This window comes from Medicago sativa, chromosome 8 (genome assembly GCF_051527215.1).
Source record: "Medicago sativa cultivar Bolivia chromosome 8, Bolivia_mono, whole genome shotgun sequence".
NCBI classification, from domain to species: Eukaryota; Viridiplantae; Streptophyta; class Magnoliopsida; order Fabales; family Fabaceae; genus Medicago; species Medicago sativa.
The window spans coordinates 78,320,153-78,343,205 of NC_140756.1; the positions used below are offsets into that span (position 1 = coordinate 78,320,153).

Consider the following 23,053-nt stretch of genomic DNA (forward strand, 5'->3'; position numbering starts at 1 on the left):
TTAAATCTTGAATTTTCTATTTATTTAAGGTAAATTTTTAGTTACTAATCAACTTGACAAAAAAAAAGTATAAAATACAAATAGTTTATTATGGAAAAGGCTCAATTAAGCTTAAGAGGCCCATAGTATTTGTTTGGAATCCTTCCCGTGTTGAGTAAGTTATCAATCAATTTAATTCCATTTCTTGAGGGGGTAATCCACAAGTCTTATCCAATGTAATCCATGTTTTTTTGACAAAACGACAAATTAATCACCGAGGTTGTTGTTTTTCAGGTCGCTTTTTATTGGCCCACCCATAGCTTCCCTTGTGAACCGACTTACACACACACCCACACCCTTCTTTTGTTGTTTTGCAGAGAGACTGAGACAGCAAAACCAAACAACGAACGTGTAAGTACTTCATCAAGGTATATGTGTTTTCTTTTCTTTCTTTCTTTTTTTTTTTTTTTCCCTTTGCAAATGCATCTTCTGATTTTCCACGAAATGCAATAGTTGTTTGTCAATTTGCCTTATTTTATTTTTTTAATATTTTCCTATGCTTAGACTTTGTACATATTACATTTTCCACTGTCCGGCTGATGAATTAATCAAAGAGAATCTGTAGCTTCTAATTTTATCCATAACTTTATAATTGTATATGTTTATGTCAATGGAATACACGATTAATTAATAATTAATAGTGGCGATTAATATCAAGAATACAATGTCTTTTTCTACTTTTAGCAGCATTAGTGAGCTACTTAGCTTATATTTTAAGCTAACTGTGGAAGAAGCAACTCTTCCAAGTCAGCTTTAATTTGAGCTGACAATTCTCATGATTTTCCCTGTATTTTCTTGTATCATTCAAATAATAATAATAATAATAATAATAATTGCTTTTGTGAATCAATATATAGCTGGTTTGTTTTCACGATAATACTAACTTCAACGCACGTCCTTCCTAAAGATACACTTTGTAGCCTCACTAACACTGAGGTAATAATACACCGGGACGCAAGGATTTAAGAGTTTTCCGATTTTCCAAACACACACTTAGTATTACTGGTTAAGTGGTATAAGATATGTTAAGGATTATATATATCATTTTAGATTGTTCAATAACCTTTTATGATGTGAATTTTGTGATTTTGGAAAAAATTTCTGATAATGCTTTTGATTTGCAAATTTATTTTCTTGATGAAATTGTGGCCTTTTGTTTCTTTCGAATGAGTTATTCTGCTGGTAACACAATATGTTAGGTATGTTTTATTGTCGAGTCCAATTGTTTTACGACCGTCCCTCTTCGCTAGTGCTTTCTTTACATCAAATTCTGCCGTGAAGAATAATTTTTTAGATAATCTTTCAGTATTACAACTCTGCAACTCTATTTGTGTTGCATCGTGCATTCCCTTTATTGAATAGCTTCTAGATTCAAAGACTTGATGCGTAAATGCACCAGTTAAACAAGAAAATCTATAGCAGAGGTTTCAAAGATTTTTATTGGCATGAAAATTTGATTTCTCTCTTGTTGAGGACTATGTCGTGATATATTTCGATATACTCGTACTGTTTGTTTTACCATTGAAACGTGTCCGAGAGTTGGAGGTTACTAGGATTGCATGAAGTCTTCTGTCTAATGTCTATATGTGGCTCGTATACAAGTGTTTGGTGAAATCATTTGAATTTCTTGCATCATATAATTCTCATCCTTATACTTTGTATTCTATGTTGATGATGTGCTGATATATTTTGAAGCATTGCAGTAAAAAGAAAATGGGGAATCTCGTGTGTTGCGTGCAAGTTGATCAATCTCAAGTGGCTATGAAAGAAGGTTTTGGGAAATTTGAAAAGGTGCTTCAGCCGGGATGCCATTGCATGCCATGGTTCCTTGGAAAACGAATTGCTGGGCATCTCTCTCTTCGGGTACAACAATTGGATATCAAATGTGAGACCAAGACAAAGGTTCGTTACTATCTCAAACATCAATTAAACCAAGTGTTCATGTCATTCCATGCTTACCAATAACATAAATACTTTCTTTTTGACTAGGATTTTTTTTAGGTACCATCCTGGTGCTATGTTAATTTGATTCCTACGTGTTTTCTTTATATGGTTATCTCTTTCACTAGTATCAGGCCACTTTCAATACTTCATATGTATGCATAACAAGACACTTTGTGCATTTTCCTCGTATATTTTCCATTGAATTAATGTTGATTGGTTTTAATATTTGCTTGCAGGATAATGTCTTTGTCAACGTTGTTGCTTCTATTCAATACCGTGCCTTGGCAGACAAGGGCATTTTACAAACTTAGCAACACAAGAAACCAAATTCAAGCTTATGTTTTTGATGGTATAAACTATAAACCATAACCCTGCTTAGCAGTACATAAACATGCAATAAGTGGTTTAAAAATATGCAAATTATCTACTAAGGTAAAATTTATATTCTCATTGCAGTAATTAGAGCAAGTGTTCCAAAACTCAACTTGGATGATACTTTTGAGCAGAAAAATGAAATTGCAAAAGCTGTGGAAGAAGAACTTGAGAAGGTTCTTTTTTGTTACAATTTTTTTTATTGATATGGTGAACTGTGGATTTATGTAACTTTGAATCATCTCAACAGGCTATGTCAGCTTATGGATATGAAATTGTTCAAACACTGATTACTGATATAGAGCCAGATGTCCATGTGAAGCGGGCTATGAATGAAATCAATGCAGGTATCTTTTTTGAAGACTTTGAGATGTCTCCACAGCATTGCTATTACGTGAATTAAACTTATATGTTAAGTTTGCATTTTAATTTATCTTATTCCCCAAAAGAGGTCAATCAGTGTTTAAAATGTCTTGTCAAAAAAAGCATTTCAGAATGCCTGCCCTTGTCCTCACGGTTCGTCATACATGTATGGAAAACTATGTGAGGATGCTTGTAATATACAAGCTCTTATTATGAAGCATTTGATCCTAAATCTAATTTTATTTAGGCATTTCCTTTGGCTTGTTTTGTTGCTTCTTTGGGGTCCAATAGGCGGTCATGCTATGTTATGGATTACATTATCTTCACTATGTCAGCTTAACCTTGTTTGACTTATGTTTTAACTAGATAATGTATGAAGTATAACTTTGTCTCAAATGCTTAATTTATAGTTCACGATATTTCTCTACCGAGTTCTATTTGCCAAATATCTCCTTTATTCGCGAATTGCTATATTTTCTTATACATTTTTCTGTCTTGTGATCAGCTGCAAGAATGAGGTTGGCAGCTAAGGAGAAGGCTGAGGCCGAGAAGATCTTGCAAATAAAGCGAGCCGAGGGTGAGGCTGAGTCTAAATATCTCTCTGGGATGGGTATTGCTCGCCAACGTCAAGCTATTGTGGATGGTTTGAGAGACAGTGTGATTGGATTTTCAGTTAATGTACCAGGGACGACTGCAAAAGATGTCATGGATATGGTCCTTGTCACTCAATATTTTGACACTATGAAAGAAATTGGTGCTGCCTCCAAGTCTTCTGCTGTGTTCATTCCACATGGACCTGGTGCTGTTCGCGATGTTGCTAGCCAAATTCGTGATGGACTTCTCCAGGGTTCTCTATCTCATCAGTAGCTTCTATTCCTCCTACTTCGTATCTGATTTATATGGGAGTGTGGTTGTTTTATTAGTGCTCTTGGTTGTAACGCTTCAGTATGATATATGATTTAGTATCAGAGTGAAGTGCTAAATTGATCCTCCAAATATTATGTCATCGGTATATCAGCCTTGTAAAAAATAAAATTTGTCATTAAGTTAATCCTTCAATGATTTAAAACAATTGTCACATTTTCTTTTGAGGAAAATGGTGACACCAAATTTAAAATTTGGTCAATGTTTTGTGTTTTTATTGGATTTATAAATTCTTTGGAGGATGATTTAAAGGAATTACTCTTGTTTTATACTTCCAGTTTGCAACTCTTAATATAGATGAGTTTTCTACATTATAATTGATGCATAACTAGACTTTCAATTATCCTTGTATATACACGTTTTCTACATTGTGAAAGTTGAATTCAAATGACTTTTTATATACCGTTTGATGCATAACTAGACGTTTTATATATATATATATATATATATATATATATATATATATATATATATATATATATATATATATATATAACTTTTTACATCGTGAAAGTTAAGGACTATGGTTTTCTACCCACATTTTTGTTCAAAAGAAAAATGCTTGTTTCTGTCTCCAATAAATAAAGAGGTAGGATCCGTTGACACCAGGTGTAAGTCATAAGACTTACACCAAATCTCAACCGTTTAACTTAATATATCAAATGGCTCATAACACTCCAACTATCAAATTAAAATAATCCCTAAAGGAGGCAACACATGTGATCAGTCTTCTATCTCTTCTCTTGTTGATTGAACAGTGCGTCCATACTCGGCGTCAGTCTTCTCTTGTTGGTTTCATTCCTATCAATTTGCGTGGTTCATAAAAAGAGAGATGGAGAATTAGACAATCAAGGTGTCAGTTAGACAAGATGAAACATCAATTATCAATACGTTAATTCCTTTCTTCAATTATCAATGATGAAGTTAGACAATCAAGGTGTCAATTTATATAAATTCATGACCATACAAATATGTATTGATTTCGTCTATTTCAGTAGCCATTGATAATTGAAATGCTTTTAAATTTGTTATAGAATTTGGGATAAATCTTTTCTAGTAGAATCTAATTAATCGTTATAACTTCCAGTTTCAATTGAATCTGCACAGCCTTTTCACATGTGGGGTAGTCTTCTTGTGTATACTTATGAATTCAAGAGATCGATATCAAAAGTTTGTTGCTGGTCTGAAAATCTAGGTTTAGATTGCAGTGAGGCACACTTATGAAAACGGTTGAGGTTACGTTACAATTTTGTTCCTAGGAATCAGGGTTCTTTTTAATTTAAAAACAGAAACCTAAGAAAATAAGTAGCATCAAACTGCTAGTAAATCTAAGAAAAGAAAATAATTCTTAAACAAGTAGAAGTGATCCGGAATTGTCAAATCGAGCCTTTGACAATGTATGTTAGAATGCAACTCGAGAAAGAGAAGAAAGAAACTAAGAAGAGAATTTGTAAGGATAAATTGAATAGTGTGAATTGTCTGCATATTCCATTTTCCTTGAAGGCTATAAGTAAGCAATTTGGTTACAATGAATTTCCCAATCATTGTCACAATCTAAGAAATTTGTTAACTAACTATTGTCAGCAATATCCTTCTAGAAGGGAATAGAAGGGCTTAAAGATTTTACAGAAAATAGCATAATTAAAATTAATCTAGAAGGTATTCTGTCACACAATGGTGACAGCAGTTTCTTTGAGTGACAAGCTATGTTTCACCTATGTCGCAATGACAGTCTTGGTTAAGAAGTTCACTTCATGATAAAATGTCACTTTCAGAGTGTAAGAGCTATCATGAATGCCTGCATAACACCAAACTTTAGCATGAGTGAATGAACAAACAGGAGCAGAACACTAAGCAGTAACGATTGAACTATCAAGTTAGTTTAAAGATTATTAATTGGTAAACAACAATTTTGGTCCCTATATGTGTGAAATGTCTATAGTCCCAGAATGTATTGAACTTAAAAACACCCCCCTAGTGTGTCTTGTGTCTATAAATTTATGGACTAAATTGACCAATGAAAAACGTATTCGAGGATTAAACTAACTAAAGACATTTGAGGACCAAATTGACTAACAAAAGAACATTTGCATTTAGGAACTATAATCATAGCTCGTAGCGCATTCAAGAATTAAAATGATTGTTTACCGTATCAATAATTGGGAGTAAATAGGCAACCCCACCCACCCAAATTGTAAATTCTTGCAAATACTCCCCTCAAATTTGAGAAAAGACAAAAACCCCTTAAAAATGTTAAATGTTGGTCAATTTGTCCTCTCTATTAGTCAACATGACGTGGTCGTTGACCTTCTACGTTGCATTGTCACGTGATCTGACATGTAATGCCACATTATAGAGGGATTATATATAAATCAATAAATCTTTGAAATAAAAAAATGCTAATACAAATAAAAGGTCAACAAAAAAAAAAAAAAAAAAGAAGCAAAGATGCTCGAGATATTAAACTAATCTTATGCCTTCACTTAACCCAAATAACTTATATTTTAAGCTTCTAAATCTCTCGGCAAGTTCATGTTGACAAAAATAGGCAACAAAAAAAAAAAACATCTCAACCCCACATCAAAATTTGAAGGAAAGACACGACACAAGTTGGTGGGCCGGCCGACCCCGCCCTGTTTTTTCAGGGCATTAAACGAGACATGCCAACAAGAGGGGACAAGTTCAGCACAACTCGACAAAAAAAGCGGGCTTAACAGGTCAGCCCGACTGATCGGACCCGTTTTGCCACACCTGCCTCTAGATGCTACTAAGCTATGAACATCAAGAATCTCATCATAGCAGGTGTTATTAGCAATTGCAGCCTGCTCAAACTAAAACGGAAAATAATAATACGTTAAAAACTATATACTGTTCTACACTTGACAAACTAATGAACTCCCAACACATGATTTGCAGATGACTTCTAGAACGGTAAAATTCATGATTTAATTATAATAACCACGTGGAACAACAAAACTATCAACACAACAAACATATTCAGAAGTTTGTAGCTGCATGTTAATAAATCTTAAAAAGGTCTACATTGAGGTTACAAAAATCAATAAGGGCAAACCATAATGCAATCATTGTCATTAATAGTATAAATTGCAATTAGAAATGGACACCAACATATATTTTAAAAAATACAGAAAAAGATTAAAGATACACCTTCAGCACCAATGTATACATAGCTCAATAACCTTTACAAAACAAGCTCTTGGCAGTCTCTCTAGTTCTTACCTCACAAGCTTTGGCCTTTTGAGTCCTAGTTTTTGCTTCCTTTTTCTTTTGTTTTTCTTTTGACGGTGTTTTAGCCTACACAAAACAAAAAGAAACTGTCCAAAATCAAAGATGAAATTTAAATATGAAAGTTTAAAATAAAACATGAAAATATGATTCCATTTTGTACATAAAAATAAATTCTAAAGTATAAACATGTACATAAAAAAAATACAAAATGAACAAACAACAACCAAACATTATCTTATCACTAAGTGGGATTGGATACATAGATAAAACGACACCATAATGTTATATCATATTTCTAGATTTTTCATGATAGTTTCTAATATAGTTTTTCGAGGTTTTCTTCTGCCTCTAGTGATTTGACTACTCTCCATCGGATCTACTCTCCTTCCTAGGGAATATATATGTCTTTTCTTTATATGCCCAGACCACCTAAGCCGAGTTCTCACCATATTTGCTAGATAGGTACTACCCCAACTCTCTCTAATGTTGTCACTTCTAATACTATCTTGTCTGGTATTACCGCATATTCAACGCAACATTCTCATCTACTCTATGCTTATTTTAATCTCACGTCGATTGTTTATTGAAAATGAATGTTATTATTTATAATTTCAGACCAACTTGCAATTGATCGAGTAAACTTTTTCAACAAGCCAAATCAAAATATTCATAAGAGAAAAAAAGTTGCACTTGAGCACATGCAGTACAGAAGATGAGCTACTAATAATTTTGACAGCAACAAAAATGAGTTATGTGGCTGGAGCCAAGTTTGGTCTGTGGTTGGAGCTTGTTAACTTCTCAACTCAATACTAAATCAACAAAAACCAGCACCTTAGCACAGTATGAGATCCCCTTCCAAGATATTACAACAACCCCTAACTATCATTTCTTGGTCCTTTAGTACCAAATGTCCACACCCTACTTCAAGCAAGTAATTATGCACTAGTCTATTAAACCATTTAAGTCGTTCTTCAGTTGCAGAATCAAAGCAAATCTACAACCTAGCATCTCATTATTAAATTAGCCGTATTGTTGAAGAAAGACTTAGTTTTTCTAATAAATTGATTGAGATGTAGATAATTTGAAATTGTAATGAAATGCATGCATAAACTGTTAAAACATACACAGACAGAGAAACTACTGCAATGCAAAATAGATTGTTAAGTCCAATGCTTCTTCATGTAAAGTAAAAGCAGAACTAATATGATATTCTACCACAACACAACATAAACATTCTTTCCTCTGAATAGATTAAAAAGAAGATCACACTACAAAACATTAATATAAAACTAAAAGATAACAATAGAATATATATGAATTACCAGTGTGGTGATACCAGACTCTCGTTGTAAATATGTAGATGACGTGCAAATTGACCAGAAATTGTAGTACAATAATCTAAGCCACCATCATTATTATTTAAGTTATAGACGCTGAGTTTAGAATGCTGGGGTCTCATAAAGAGAACTCCGTATTCTGAAATGAACAAGGCATCAGATAAACAATAAGGACCAGGTGATGTTAACTTATCCTGTGGGATGATCATCAGTTTAGTCCATGACTCAACAACTCCATACTCTTTCATCATCCACACAACCCAATGAGTTTTGTTAGAATGATCAAAAGATACGTAAATACGGTTACTTGAAACGTACAACACAGTATTCTTGTCACGATAATCTTGAGGCAGCGACATCTCCCCATACGTTTCCTTCTCAATATCAAAGGAAACTATCACCTTTTTACTAAAGGCATTTTTATTAACTATCCAATTTAAATTGCCGCTCACAAATTTCCCTACCCCTAACCGACCAGGATCACACCGCGGATCACATGGGAAGTTTTGAATAGTTGTCCAATCTTTTTCCCCAAAGGTATAAATTAAGGTCTTAGTTTCATCCAAATTATAGCAATTTTGCACAACTGCTAGGACCTTGTACCTGTCGTTAACTTGATCATAGCCAAAGCCACGATATAGGAACCTCTTGTTATCAAAACTATCAAAAGCAATAATGGTTGGAGATGGTTTGGATTTCAATTTGATAGAAGGATTCCACAAAGTAAATTTAGAGAAATCACTAAAACAAAGCAACCCATTGCATGAACCTATGATTGTCATTGATGTGGTGTGTATCATTACAAAGTCAGCGGGTTCAACACGGTGAGCCGATGGGTTATCCAACAGTGGTTTTAAAGGATAAGATACGAGATTGCACTTTGAAATACCGATAAAGACAGAGACCAATTGTGGGTTGGCGGTTGAGATCAGAACGTGTTTCTTTGCGAATTGGGGATCTGAGATTAAGGTTTTCCAGAGTTTGCAAACGCACCTGAATTGAAGGAGGGACCTCACCGGAAGTCGAAGGAGTATCTCAACGATGATTTCTTCCGGAAATATCGGCGACGGCATCTCGGCGGTGGTTTCCGACACCGATTGAGTAAAAACGGTGACGTTTTGAGTCGTCGCAGACGTCTCCTTGTCCTTGAACTATTATTATTTAGGGTTAAATATGTTTTTTGTGCCTATAAATATACCAACTTTTTGTTTTAGTCCTTCTAAAATTTTTCTTCAAGTTTTAGTCCCTTCAAAATTTTTCATCTTCACTTTTGCTCCATCATTTAAAGTAAACTCATATGTAGAATTCATATTTTTGAATAAAATTTTGCAGAAAAATTCATAATATTATAAGAATATCTCCCAAAAAAATTAGAATTTTTTAACAAAACATGAATTTAATATGATTTTTTTTTTATTTTTGATGGTTAAAAATTCATATTAAATTTATATTTTGTTAAAAAATTCTAATTTTTTTTGAAAAATATTTTTACATTATTCTACACTTATCTGCACAATTTCATTAAAAAAAATATTAAAATAGACTTAAAAATAGGGACCAAAAGTAGTTATTGAAAATTTTATAGAGACTAAAAGTTGAAGGAAAATTTTAGAGGGACTAAAACGAAAAGTTGGTATATTTATAGGGACAAAAAACATATTTAACCCTATTATTTATTATGTCTTTTTGTTTGATCGAATAGAATAAAATAAACAAATGCAAGTCGTCCAAATTTATACTAAAAAAATGCTTAGACTATTAATTTTTTCACTCTACGTATTACTCGTGTGCCCCGTAAATATCCTAATATGGATTATATAATCCGAATATTCTTTTTACTAGAATTTTAAACACACTTTGGTATATTTTATATTATTTAGATGCCAAAATCAATATGTTAAACACACTTTGCGATCAGCAGGTGCAACTTGACGACCGACTAGGTTAGAAACGTCCCACGACCTCATCACTTAGATATTTCACTTAGAATAACTAGATGTGACATATATGTTAATTATATATCCAACAAATAAATAGGAGGGATTCGAAGAATCCTCTAACCGCTGTTACTTTTCTGCAACCAAAAACAAGTAACTTGCTCTGTTTCAAACAGATAAAAATTGCAATTCTCTTAATCTTTATCTCTTTATTTATCGTCAAACTTAAAATAAGTTGCGCAAGTTGTTTGGACGAAATGACAATCTCTGTGGATACGATACTCACTTATCTCTTTATTACTTGGTAAACAATTTGGTACACTTGCCTAATCCAACCATCACCATGCAATCCTTGAAGCTCTTCCCTCGAACTTTTATTTGCTATGTCTGGTGGTTGGATCTCCTTGAACTTGAGAAAATTAGAAAGAACCACCAATACCCTTGGAGGTGGAATGAAATTACTCAATTCACTTTAAATCATTGATTTCCAATCAATATCCTTGAAAGCAATCAACTTACAATCCCTATAGCACACTAGAAATCTATGACTCAAAGACCACAATGATTCTTAAAAAAAAGTGTTTAATCTGGAGAACAAATGAAATTGAGGTTTGGAAACTCTAGAGAATAGATGCAAATGATTCAGTGGTTTGGGTGTAGTATGTGTATTGCTATATATAGGGAGGAGTTATGTGTGCAAGATTTTAGGCAAAAACAACGTAGTGAATCGATTTAGTAAAAGTATGATTCGATTTAGACATGTGAAAAAGAAAAATCTGATGCTGCCAAAATTTGATACGATTCAAAAGTTTCCAGATAAAGATTGATATGAATCAAGAAAATTTGATACGATTCATTCAGGCAAGAAAAAGCTGAAGCTATGAAGATTGATACGAAAATGGAATATTTGATACGATTCAAAAAAATTTAGATGAAGATTGATACGAATCAAGAATATTTGAATCGATTCAAAGAGGCAAAAAACAAGACCTGGGACAATAATGATACGAATCAAGACATTTTGATTTGATTCATGATTAATATGATTCAAGGAATTATGATTCGAATCAAAGCTCAAGATCAACAAGAAACAAAGGCAGAAACATTCCTTGATACTAGGGGTGGGAATAGGCCAGACCGCTCATCAGAGGCCTATGGCTCGGCCTACTAAAAGCTCGGCTCGGCCTAACTCGTTTAATAAACGGGTCAAGCTTGAGCTTTTTTAAAAGCCTATTAATTTAATTAGGCCAGACTTAGGCTTATAAAAAAGCCTATCAAGCCTATCAGGCCGGCTCGTATACGAGTATATTACATTTTTTCATATTTATTATTTATATTTATATATCAAAAAGAATTACTACTGATCCTTCAAATTCTCATACCACAATTATTATTATTTCAGTTTTTTTTTGTATGGCTTGCTACTGATATATTTATATATATTTGTATGAATTGTTAAGGCTTGCTACTGTTATGCCTAATGTCAAGTATGGTTATTAGATTAAGTTTGAAATCCTTGCTGTTATCAAACATGATTATTCTTGAGTTTCTATCCATCTATAAATTTTACAATTGTGTTTCATTAATTTAATCTGTATCTAATTAATGTTTATCTATATATTAAGTACGTTGCACAAATTGAAAGGAATTTTTTTTTGATGAACATACTCTGTTTGAAATTTGTAACACAAACTAGGCTTTTAGACAGACTAATAGGCCAGGTCAGGCTTTTAAAAAGGTCAGACCAGACTTAAAATAAAGCCTTTGATAGGTAAAAGGTCAAGGCTTAGGCCTTAGTTTTTTCAACTAGACCTAGCCTATTTAAGCAAAGCCCGACTCGGCCCGGCTCATTCCCACCCCTACTTGATACAATTCAAACTATTTTGAATCGAATCAAACATCTAGAAACAAAGTTTTGACCACTCAAGATGAAAATTTCTATACACAATCAACACACTAGACATCTAGGAACCGGGACACAATGGGACAATATTGCTAAGTGCTTTAACATGATTCTAGACTATAACTAACAATATTTAAAAATCATCAAATAAACCTAGCTAATGAACATCATCAAAACACAAACATATAACTAAAAGCAACTTCATTCTCCTCCTTTTTAATAATGCCAAATATCATGTTAATGATGTTGGCTTAACTCCCCTAGAAACTTAGCATAAAAAAAAAAAAAAAACAAACATGCACATGACATATATCTATATAAAACACCAATCAAAATGAGCAGGCAAGCATGAACAAGCAAGCATATCATACATATGAACAAGCTAGAGATAATATGTAACACATTGCAATCACAATCACATAACAACAATTGTCATAAAAAGAAAAGTTAACATAAACATCAACACAGTTTTTCTCCCCCTTTGACAACGTCAAAAAGGGAAAGTGCGTAGAAAAAAACTATTACAAACCAAATTCCCGAGGCAGGATGTCAAAAGCAAAATAAAAAGTGAATAAATGAAAATAAGAGATCATTGAGCATCATTGTCATCCTGGTTTGAGGTTCCTTCTTGGTTTTGGTTGGGAAATGGTGAGTTAAAATAGTAGGAAGGTGAGACTCCTATTGTAGTACCTGTCTCCCACCTTTGAATTGAAGCCCTTTTTGCCTCCACCCTTCATATTCAATTTGGGACTCATTTGGATTTGTTTGATGATTTGGAATTTGATATGAGTAAGAGTAAGAATGGATGTGCGAATGTGTGAAAAAAAGGAGAGAAAAAAAGGTTATGATAGGTTAATGGTGGTTTAGAGTTGTTTTGGGTTTAGTAATAGTTGAAGGTTGAAGTGGGATGGATATGTTTTGAATGAATGACCACGATGCAAAGCTCAAAACAAATTTTCACGCATTTGATACTATTCACAATTAAAACAACAAATTTTCAAATGAAAATATTTGTGAATTGTAATCAAATGGTCATGCACACATTTGTTGACACATGCAGTTCATTTATTTTGTAAGATTTAAACAAATAGGATTTTATAGGACACCCTCAAACAAACATGTAAACAATCACAATTGAATTACAAGCAAACATGTAAGGAAAAGCATAGAGAAGAAATAGCATACAAAAGGGATATATAAAATCAACAATAAACAAACACTCATGCATAACATCGCAATTTTAACATGAGAAAATATAGCAAACACAAAATAGGGCAAGAAAGGTAATTTTCAAGGAAGTGTCAAAACCTATTTGAAATTCGATGAAAATTCTTTACCTATAACCGAAACTTACTCCCTTGTTCAAGTGCTTCCAAGAGTGATGATCAAGGAGAGGTCACTCGTGACAATCCAAATGTGATAAGGTCAATGAAGACATTAATTATTTTGTGAAGAAGATTTCCTTCTTAAACTTGACTGAGTTTTGATGATAACAAACTCACATCACAAAAGAAGAAAAGTTTGGAGGCTCAAGTTAAAGAAAGAAGATTAGTGCCAAGGCTTCTTGGTTATACTATTTGTAAGTATAACATTTGTCTTTTGATTTATCATTCTTAACTTATAGAACAACTTAGAATGTTCAGAAAATAATTACAAACATTTTTTTCTATGCCCCCATATGAAGGAATGTTAAAGTTCTCTTGAAAATAAATCACACACTTGCAATAATTTTTAATTAAATGCGATTTTACATGAAAATATTTCATATTTTTGGCATTAAAAACCATAATTTATTTTAAAAATTGCATAATTGGTTTTGACATTAAAAATATTTTGAGCTTAATTTGAATTAAACACCAATTTAACTATGCCAAAGAAAATGCTCAAGTTTCAATCGAGCCAAATTGCTTTTATTTTCTCTGATCAATTGATTGCACCATTTGGCGTTAAAACACTTTTGGTTACCGTTGGTCTTTCAAGTTTTCTTCATTTAAAAAGGAGATTTGTCAGAAATGGGAGATCATCCTCGCATTACTCTTGAGATTATGGGAGGCTGGATAACCTGGAAGAAGTATCACTTGATTTTCAACCAGCAAATCTCGTGGTGTTTGACATCAAGAATAGTGTTATGCTGAATTTAAAATCTAACCAATTTTCAGAGAAGGAATCGGAAGATTGCAATGCTCACTTGACACACTTTATCGGAAGATTGCCTGCAGCACAATCAACCCAACTGAGGTGTCGGAATCAGACAAACGTCTCATGTTGTTTGAGCATGAATCATATTATTGCCAACGGCTATTTCCCAAATTATTTTAAGCATGTTTTCTTTATTTATTTATTTTTGAGTAAAGCATATTTTCTTTATATGTTTTTTGAAGAAGCTAAATAGCCCACTCAAATTAGCACTAGAATTGAACCCGAGGCCTTGAGAAGGAGCATACTCCAAGGCCTTAAGCCAACACCAACAGACCAACCCAAGTGGGTTTTTCTTTATATATATATATATATATATATATATATGTGTGTGTGTGTGTGTGTGTGTGTGTGTGTGTGTGTGTGATATAGATTATACATAAATATATGAAATACATAAATCATTTTAACTCATCATATAATTATGAGCAAACTATATTTAAAAAAAAATATTATTAAAAATATATGCATGACATCCGAACACAAATTAGTAATTAAAAAATCAAACATCATAATTAGAGTCAGTATCCATTGACACCAGGTATCTAGTGTCAATGAATTCGTTGACACCAAATCTCAACCGTACATTATATTTAATCAAAGACTCACAATAGTTTCTAAGTTAACTCATTGTGTGCACTCTCAATCTCACACTATTATAGTTTTCAATCATTCAAAAACTCAGATTGCATACATGATGCATCATGATTTATTCTTGTTTCCATCTCCATCTATTCTCTCTTGGTTAATTCCTCAAATTGAATTGATGTTAATTCTTGGTGTACAAACAAAAAATCAAGAGTTATCTATCCCGTCCCATATGGATTGCAATTTTCATGAGATCGATCCTAATCTGCGGAAGCTAGTGAAACTAGGATATTTTAGATGAGTTTTTTTTACTACCGAAGGGATTTTTGGTGTCGAAATTAAACAAGTGAGAAGGGATTTTAGCATTTGATTTCAATTGATCACATAGAAAACCCTTTAAAATAATTTGAGTAAAAACGTGATTTCATGGAACTTTGGTGTTTGTTGATGGCATATGGAGTATAAAAACGAGTAGCAATCAGATGAGTTGCGAGAGAAAAGATAACACAAATTAATTTAGCAAATAATTACTGACCATTAGATTAAACAAAATAAACGGCTCAGATTTGGTGTCAACGAATCCGTTGACACCTGGTGTCAACGGATCCTGACTCTCATTATTAATAGTAGCAATGTCACTATTATAAATTCAACAACATTAAATAAGTCTCAAAATAAAACAAATCCACCAACATAAAACAAATAAATAAATCCAACAACCAAATAGTAGCAATGTCACTATTATAAATTCAACAACATTAAATAAGTCTCAAAATAAAACAAATCCACCAACATAAAACAAATAAATAAATCCAACAACCAAAATGCATAAAATAAGTCTCAATAAAACCAACAGCACAATTTTTGTAGTAAGTCAATCATCATCTAACGCATGAACATATGATCATGTTGTTGTCGTAATAATTTGGCTTCAAGCTTCCAGCATCCCTCTCATCATCATCATTGCCCACTACATCTACATAACAATTACATTAACATATTGCAGTGAAGAACAACTACAGAGGGATTATAAATCAGTAAATCTTTGAAATAAAAAAAATGCTAATACAAATAAAAGGTCAACAAAAAAAGGAAAAGAAGCAAAGATGCTTGAGATATTAAACTAATCTCATGCCTTCACTTAACCCAAATAGCTTATATAAGCTTCTAAATCTCTCGACAAGTTCATGTTAACAAAAAGAGGCAAAAAAAAAAAAAAAATCACAATCCCACATCAAAATTTGAAGGAAAGACACGACACAAGTTAGTGGGCCGGCCGACCCCGCCCTGTTTTTTCAACGAACTAAACGAGACATGCCAACCGGAGGGGACAAGTTCAGCACAACTCGCCAAAAATAGCGGGCTAAACAGGTCAGCACGACTGATCGGACCCGTTTTGCCACCCCTACCTCTAGATGCTACTAAGCTATGAACATCAAGAATCTCATCATAGCCGGTGTTATTAGCAATTACAGCCTGCTCAAACTAAAACGGATGATAATAATACGTTAAAAACTATATATTGTGCTACACAGGACAAACTAATAAACACCCAATACATGATTCACAGATGACTTCTAGAACGGTAAAATTCATGATGCAATACTAATAACCACGTGGAAGTACAAAACTATCAACACAACAAACATTTTCAAAAGTTCATCGTAGCTGCATGTTAATAAATCTTATAAAGGTCTGCATTGGGGTTACAAACGATAATGCAATCATTGTCATTAATAGTATAAATTGCGATTAGAAATGGACACCAACATAACCCATTTGGGTTGGTTTGATGGGGTTGGCTTGGGACCTGGGAGTGTGCTCCTCCTCAAGGTCTTAGGTTCGATTCCCGCCGGTGCTAATTTGGGTGGGCTAATTTAGCTTCTTAAAAAAAAAAAATGGACACCAACATATATTTTCGAAAATACAGAAGACTAAAGATACATCTTCAGCACCAATGTATACATAGCACAATAACATTTACAAAACAAGCTTTGGGCAGTCTCTCTAGTTCTTACCTTACAAGCTTTGGGCCTTCGGATAGTTTCTGCTTCCTTTTTCTTTTGTTTTTCTTTTGACTGTGTTTTAGCCTACACAAAACAAAAAGAAACTGCCCAAAATCAAAGATGAAATTTAAATATGAAATTTTAAATAAAACAGGAAAATATGATGCAACTTTGCACAAAAAAAATAAATTTTAAAGTATAAATGTACATAAAAAAATACAAAATGACCAAACAACAACCAAACATTATCTTATCACTAAGTGGGATCGGATACATAGATAAAACGTCACCATGATGTTCTATCATATATCATATTTCTAGATTTTTCTTGATAGTTTCTAATATAGTTTTTCGAGGTCTTCTACTGCCTCCAGTGATTTGACTACTCTCCATCTGATCTACTCTCCTTCCTAGAGAATATACATGTCTTTTCTCTATATGCTCAGACCGCCTAAGCCGAGTTCTTGCCATATTTGCTAGTACTATCTTGTCTAGTATTACCGCATATCCAACGCAATATTCTCATCTCCTCAATGCTTATTTTAATCTCATGTTGATTCTTTATTGAAAATGAACGTTATTATTTATAATTTCAGACCAACTTGCAATTGATTGAGTAATCTTTCTCAAGAAGCCAAATCAAAATATTCATAAGAGAAAAAAGTTGCACTTGAGCACAAGCAGTACACAAGATGAGCTACTAATAATTGTGACAGCAACAAAAATAAGTTACGTGGCTGAAGTTTGGTCTGTGGTTGGAGCTTGTTAACTTCTCAACTCGATGCTAAATCAACAAAAACCAGCACCTCAGCACAGAAGGAGGATCCCCTTCTAAGATATTACAACAACCCCTAAGTCGTTCTTCAGTTGAAGAATCAAATCAAATCAAATCTACCACCTAGCATCTCTTAGCCGTATTGTTGAAGAAAGACTTGATTTTTCTAACAAATTGATTGAGATGTAGATAATTTGAAATTGTAACGATATGCATGCATAAACTATTAAAACATACAGAGACAAAGAAACTACTACAATGCAAAGTAGATTGTTAAGTCCATTGTTTGTTTGTTCATGTAAACTAAAAGCAGAACTAATATGATACAAGTATTCTACTACAACACAACATAAACATACTTTCCTCTGAATAGATTAAAAAGAAGATCACACTACAAACATTAATATAAAACTAAAAGATAACAATTAGCATATATGAATTACCAGTGTGGTGATACCAGAGTCTCGTTGTAAACATGTAGATGACGTGCAAATCGACCAGAAATTGTAGTACAATAATCTAAGCCACCATCATTATTTAAGTTATACACGCTGAGTTTAGAATGCTGAGGCCTCATAAAGAGAACTCCATATTCCGAAATGAACAAGGCATCAGATAAACAAAAACGACCAACATCCGATGATGTTAACTTATCCTTAGGGATGATCATGAGTTTAGTCCATGACTCAACAACTCCATACTCTTTCATCATCCACACAACCCAATGAGTTTTGCTAGGGTGATCAAAAGATATGTAAATGCGGTTATTTGAAACATACAACACAGTATTATCGACACAGTAATGTTGAGGCAGCGACATCTCCCCATAAGTTTGCTTCTCAAGATCAAAGGAAACTATCATCTTTTCGCTAACAACATCTTTACTAACTATCCAATTCAAAGTGCCGCTCAAAAATTTCCCTACCCCCAAATGACCAGGATCACACCGCTGATCACATGGGAAATTTTGAATAGTTGTCCAATTTTTTTCCCCGAAAGTATAAATTAAGGTTGTAGTTTCATCCAAATTACAGTCATTGAGCACAACTGCTACTACCTTGTACCTGTCGTTAACTTGATCATAGCCAAAGCCACAATATAGTAACATAAAACGATCAAAAGCAGTAATGATTGGAGATAAGTTGGATTTCGATTCGATAGAAGGATTCCACACAAAAAATTGAGAGGAACTACATAAACAAAGCAACCCATTGCATGTACCTATGATTGATGTGCTGTGTCTCGTTTCAAAGTTAGCGGGTTCAACACGGTGGGCTGATGGGTTATCCAACAGTGGCTTTAAAGGATAAGACACGAGTTTGCAGTTTGCAAGACCCATAAAGTTAGAGACCAATTGTGGGTTGGCGGTTGAGATCAAAACGTGTTTCTTTGCGAATTGGGGATCTGAGATTAAGGTTTTCCAGAGTTTGCAAACGCACCTGAATTGAAGGAGGGATCTCACCGGAAGTCGAAGGAGTATCTCAACGATGATTTCTTCCGGAAATATCGGCGACGGCATCTCGGCGGTGGTTTCCGACACCGATTGAGTAAAGACGGTGACGTTTTGAGACTGTCGTCGTAGACGTCTCCTTGTCCTTGAACGATTATCACAAAATGTTATCATGTCTTTTTGTTTGATCGAATCGAATAAAATAAACAAATGTAAGTCGTCCAAATTTATACTCCACTAAAATGCTTAGACTATTAGGGGGAGTTTGTTTGAGGGTTACAAAATTTATTCCCAGGTATTCACTTTCCCAGGAATGTGAAGGTGAAAATTTTATTCCCAGGAAAATATAGAAAAAAGTGTTTGGTTAATTGTTTAATTCCTGGGAATTTTTTTAAAATAATTCCAAGGAATAAGTAAAATATGTTTGGCTTGACATGTAGAATCCTGGTAATAAATGTTATAATTACACAAATATCCCTATTGAATAAACCATGAAACCAACGTCTTCTTCTCCAAAATAGATAATTATGTTTCATTCACCAACATAATCATTGAGCAGTGCAAAAAGTATACCATTTGTTCCAATGTCAGTTACAGAATAATTTCTATTTCATTGTGTAGTAGTTTTATTGAACAACAGGTTTGGCATTTCAAAGTCACATATATGTATGGTTTGGGACAGATTAGACATTGACATTTTGTTTGGATAAAATGGTGTCTGCAAAACTCTTCTTGTCCTCTCGCTCAAGATTGAACAAGAAGGGTGTACAAATTGGTTTAGGTTGAATCAATTTTATTACGTTCTTAGCAAATTGTCTGCAATTGGCTGCAAATTTAAACTCTTCTTATCCTCTTCTTGGCTGCAAATGCTAAGAACTCAAATTTAAACTCAATATCATAACAGCCCCACCAAGCAAAGGTGGTAATGAACCAACTACCAAAAGCTAATAAAAACCAACATGTGAATACAATCCGCAACCAAAAAGTTGCTGCCAAACTGAGTTAAATTTCTCATAAAAAATGAACAAAAATGGGTTGAGACAAAGCAATAAGCAACAAACAACAGACAAAAAAACAGGGAATTGATATCAATCACCAAATCTATGTTGAGTAATGGAAGAATTGAAATGAAATTAGATGGTACCTTGAACAGAAGAGTGGAATCAAAAATCCAATTGGGAAGCAGTTGATGAACACACAAAGATCATGGGTTGCTTTTTATACAGAATATCATGGGTGAAAATGTTTAGCGGGAATCAGAGAAAAAGAATAGCGGGAATGGCAAGGGCAGAAATGGTATTTTGTTGGAGATCATGGTTTCCATTCCCTGGGAATAAAACTTTCCCAAGCTATCTCATGGGAATGAAAGACAGGAAAAATGGGTAGAACGTGGGGGAGAACGTGGGTAAAAAGCTTTCCTGGGAAAAATGTATTCCTTGGCATATTTGTGTTATTCCCATCTACCAAACAAAGGAATATTCAATTCCATCCCTAGATTCCTGGGAATTATTTTTGTAACCCTCAAACAAACACCCCCTTAGTTTTTTCCGCTCTATGTATTACAAAAATATCCTTTAGATTATGTAATCTGGATTCTATTTTCTTGAAACTCTCGGATTATATAATTCGAATTTTTTTTTTTACTAGAATTTTAAACAATTTTGTATATTTTATATCATGTAATCACAATCAATTTTGGTCCGTATATGTGTGAAACGTCTATAGTTCCATAATGTATTGAACTTAAAAACACCCCCTAGTGTGTCTTGTGTCTATAAATTTATTATGGATTAAATTGACCAATAAAAAATTTATTGGAGGATTAAACTAACTAATGACATATTTGAGGACCAAATTGACTAACAAAAGACATATTTGCATTTAGGAACTATAGTCATAGCTCGTAACACATTGAAGAATTAAAATGATTGTTTACCTTATCAATAATTGGGAGTAAATAGGCAACCTCACCCACCCAAATTGTAAATTCTTACTAATACTCCCCTCAAATTTGAGAAAAGGCAAAAACCCCTTAAAATTGTTAAATGTTGGTCAATTTGTCCCCTCTATTAGTCAACATGATGTGGGTCCCTGTGAGGTTAACTCAGTTGGTAAAGACAATGCATAATATATGCAAATTCTAAGGTTCGAACCCCGAACACTACCAAAAAAGTCAACATGACGTGGTCGTTGACCTTCTACATTGCATTGTCACGTGGTCCGACATGTAATGCCACGTTATAAAGGGTATTTTTTTTTTAATTTGGATATTTTTAACTGCAACATTATGGGCAAATACCCCCATAAAATTTTACACTTATGTGCAAAATGCCTCTTAAAATTGATAATAATTAAACAAGTTGGCCCATGTAATGTAATAAACAATCTTTTTGCACTTGTTTTTGTTCTTTCTTGAATCTTGCTTTGATACAATGTGAAAGTGCAAAATATCTATCTATACTGTATATAAATGGAATACACTTCCAATTATACCCTTAAACAAATTTGTCTGTAACAATGTTATATCATTGGTGTCATTCGAAAAAATAAGAATTTATATTATATTTATTATATCGTTGGTGTCAAAATTTGATAAAATTTATTGTTTGTAATTTATATGTATTAGCAAAAAAAAAAAAAGACAGACGAAAATAGAGTGTACTTCTCAACGCTAATATTTAATAATGATTTAAATGTAATTGGCCATTAAACTACAAAATTAAGAACATTATGAGTTTAATAGGTTAATTAAAGAATTTTGGTGACTGTTAATTAACTTTCATATATTATCATTAGCATACGACAAATTAGTTTTTTCTTTGCAAACAAATTGGTAAGAAGCTCCTCCCTCATTTTTATGTATTGTTTTAGTTTTGATTTTTTTTTTATTTGTAAACAAACTCTTCAGTCATTTTTTGTGATTTTTTGGATTTTTTTATGGGAAATGTTAACGAGTGCCCTCATGGCACTCTTTAAGAATCATAAGTAGCAAAATATTTATGGAAATACATGTAATTATTGCATTGGAAATCGAAATATTTGACTTTTTTAAAAGATCTTTATTTATTAATTTTGTTAGGTTTGCAGCAATTTAACGTAATTTTTTCCCGCTCATTTGCTTTATTAGGTTTGCAATTATTTAACCTAACAAATTTCATCTAAAAAAATGCATCGCACCAATTTCATTCCTATCCTCTTAAGTTTTATTATATAAGATAGTTGTATCAATTTTCAAGTCATTTGTAAAACAAACTCCTCCGCTCCTTATGTATTGTTTTGGTTTTCTGATTATTTTTTTTTGGTTTTTTTATTTGCAAAATGATGACCAATAAATTAAGAAGATTTTCAGCTTAACTGATATTAATTATGAAATTTGGTTGGACTGATTTTCTTATAGAAGTAGTAGATAAAATAATCAATTTTTTTAGGGGTTAAATAATCAGTTTTGAAAAATAGAAAAACATATAAATATTTTCTTTCTGAAGGAAAAAAATAGAAATATTGAGTATCAAAATATATTAAATTTATTGAATTATAAATTAAATGAATTAAAAGTTAAGAGAAAATTTTAATGGATAAGATCAAATAATATAGTTTGTTGAGATATTTATGAAAAATATTTTAAATATGGGTCATGTTAACCAGTGCCCCGGGGCATTGGTTAAAGAAACTAAAAAAGGAAATTTCAAAGTAAAAATAACACTTTTTAAGCTTTTGATGAGTTGGCAACACAAATTTCAATGCAAGACTTTCTACATTTGATTCCTTAACCAGTGCGCCCCGGGGCACTAGTTAACATTTTCCTTTAAATATATATATATACACTATTGAGTTAACCCTAGTCTCTTATAATATTTCTCTTTTCTCCATAAATTCCTATCGTTAACCGCTCTCGACGAACGATTAAGATTCATTGAGCAAAACCGAACAACAGGTAATTATTCATCTTTCCCTTACCACTGTACTTCAA

At 32.9% G+C, this 23,053-nt stretch overlaps 3 protein-coding genes across 11 annotated transcripts; 1 reads left to right on the top strand and 2 right to left on the bottom strand.

Moving 5' to 3' along the window:
• The first annotated feature begins 347 nt into the window (after positions 1-347).
• Positions 348-3,913, top strand: LOC146901844 (hypersensitive-induced response protein 1-like). 8 transcript variants are annotated; one of them, XM_085734404.1, is made up of 6 exons: positions 348-407; positions 1,735-1,941; positions 2,220-2,332; positions 2,440-2,531; positions 2,606-2,702; positions 3,224-3,913. In XM_085734404.1, the coding sequence occupies exons 3-6, from the start codon at positions 2,224-2,226 to the stop codon at positions 3,583-3,585; spliced, it is 660 nt and encodes a 219-aa protein (XP_085590530.1). In that variant the 5' UTR covers positions 348-407; positions 1,735-1,941; positions 2,220-2,223; the 3' UTR covers positions 3,586-3,913. The 8 variants fall into 8 exon arrangements, with proteins under 8 accessions (XP_085590530.1, XP_085590529.1, XP_085590532.1 ...); XM_085734403.1 differs by having other exon boundaries at positions 1,743-1,941; XM_085734406.1 differs by having other exon boundaries at positions 348-390.
• A 1,195-nt stretch (positions 3,914-5,108) lies between these two features.
• Positions 5,109-9,391, bottom strand: LOC146901845 (F-box/kelch-repeat protein At3g23880-like). Its single transcript, XM_085734413.1, has 3 exons — positions 8,214-9,391; positions 6,883-6,957; positions 5,109-5,440 (listed from the first exon to the last, which is right to left on the bottom strand). The coding sequence occupies exons 1-3, from the start codon at positions 9,299-9,301 to the stop codon at positions 5,431-5,433; spliced, it is 1,173 nt and encodes a 390-aa protein (XP_085590539.1). The 5' UTR covers positions 9,302-9,391; the 3' UTR covers positions 5,109-5,430.
• Positions 9,392-15,367: 5,976 nt separating this feature from the next.
• On the bottom strand, positions 15,368-19,282 carry LOC146901846 (F-box/kelch-repeat protein At3g23880-like). 2 transcript variants are annotated; one of them, XM_085734411.1, is made up of 3 exons: positions 18,077-19,282; positions 16,871-16,942; positions 15,368-15,828 (listed from the first exon to the last, which is right to left on the bottom strand). In XM_085734411.1, the coding sequence occupies exons 1-3, from the start codon at positions 19,255-19,257 to the stop codon at positions 15,813-15,815; spliced, it is 1,269 nt and encodes a 422-aa protein (XP_085590537.1). In that variant the 5' UTR covers positions 19,258-19,282; the 3' UTR covers positions 15,368-15,812. The 2 variants fall into 2 exon arrangements, with proteins under 2 accessions (XP_085590537.1, XP_085590538.1); XM_085734412.1 differs by having other exon boundaries at positions 15,577-15,822.
• Between the last annotated feature and the right edge of the window lie 3,771 nt (positions 19,283-23,053).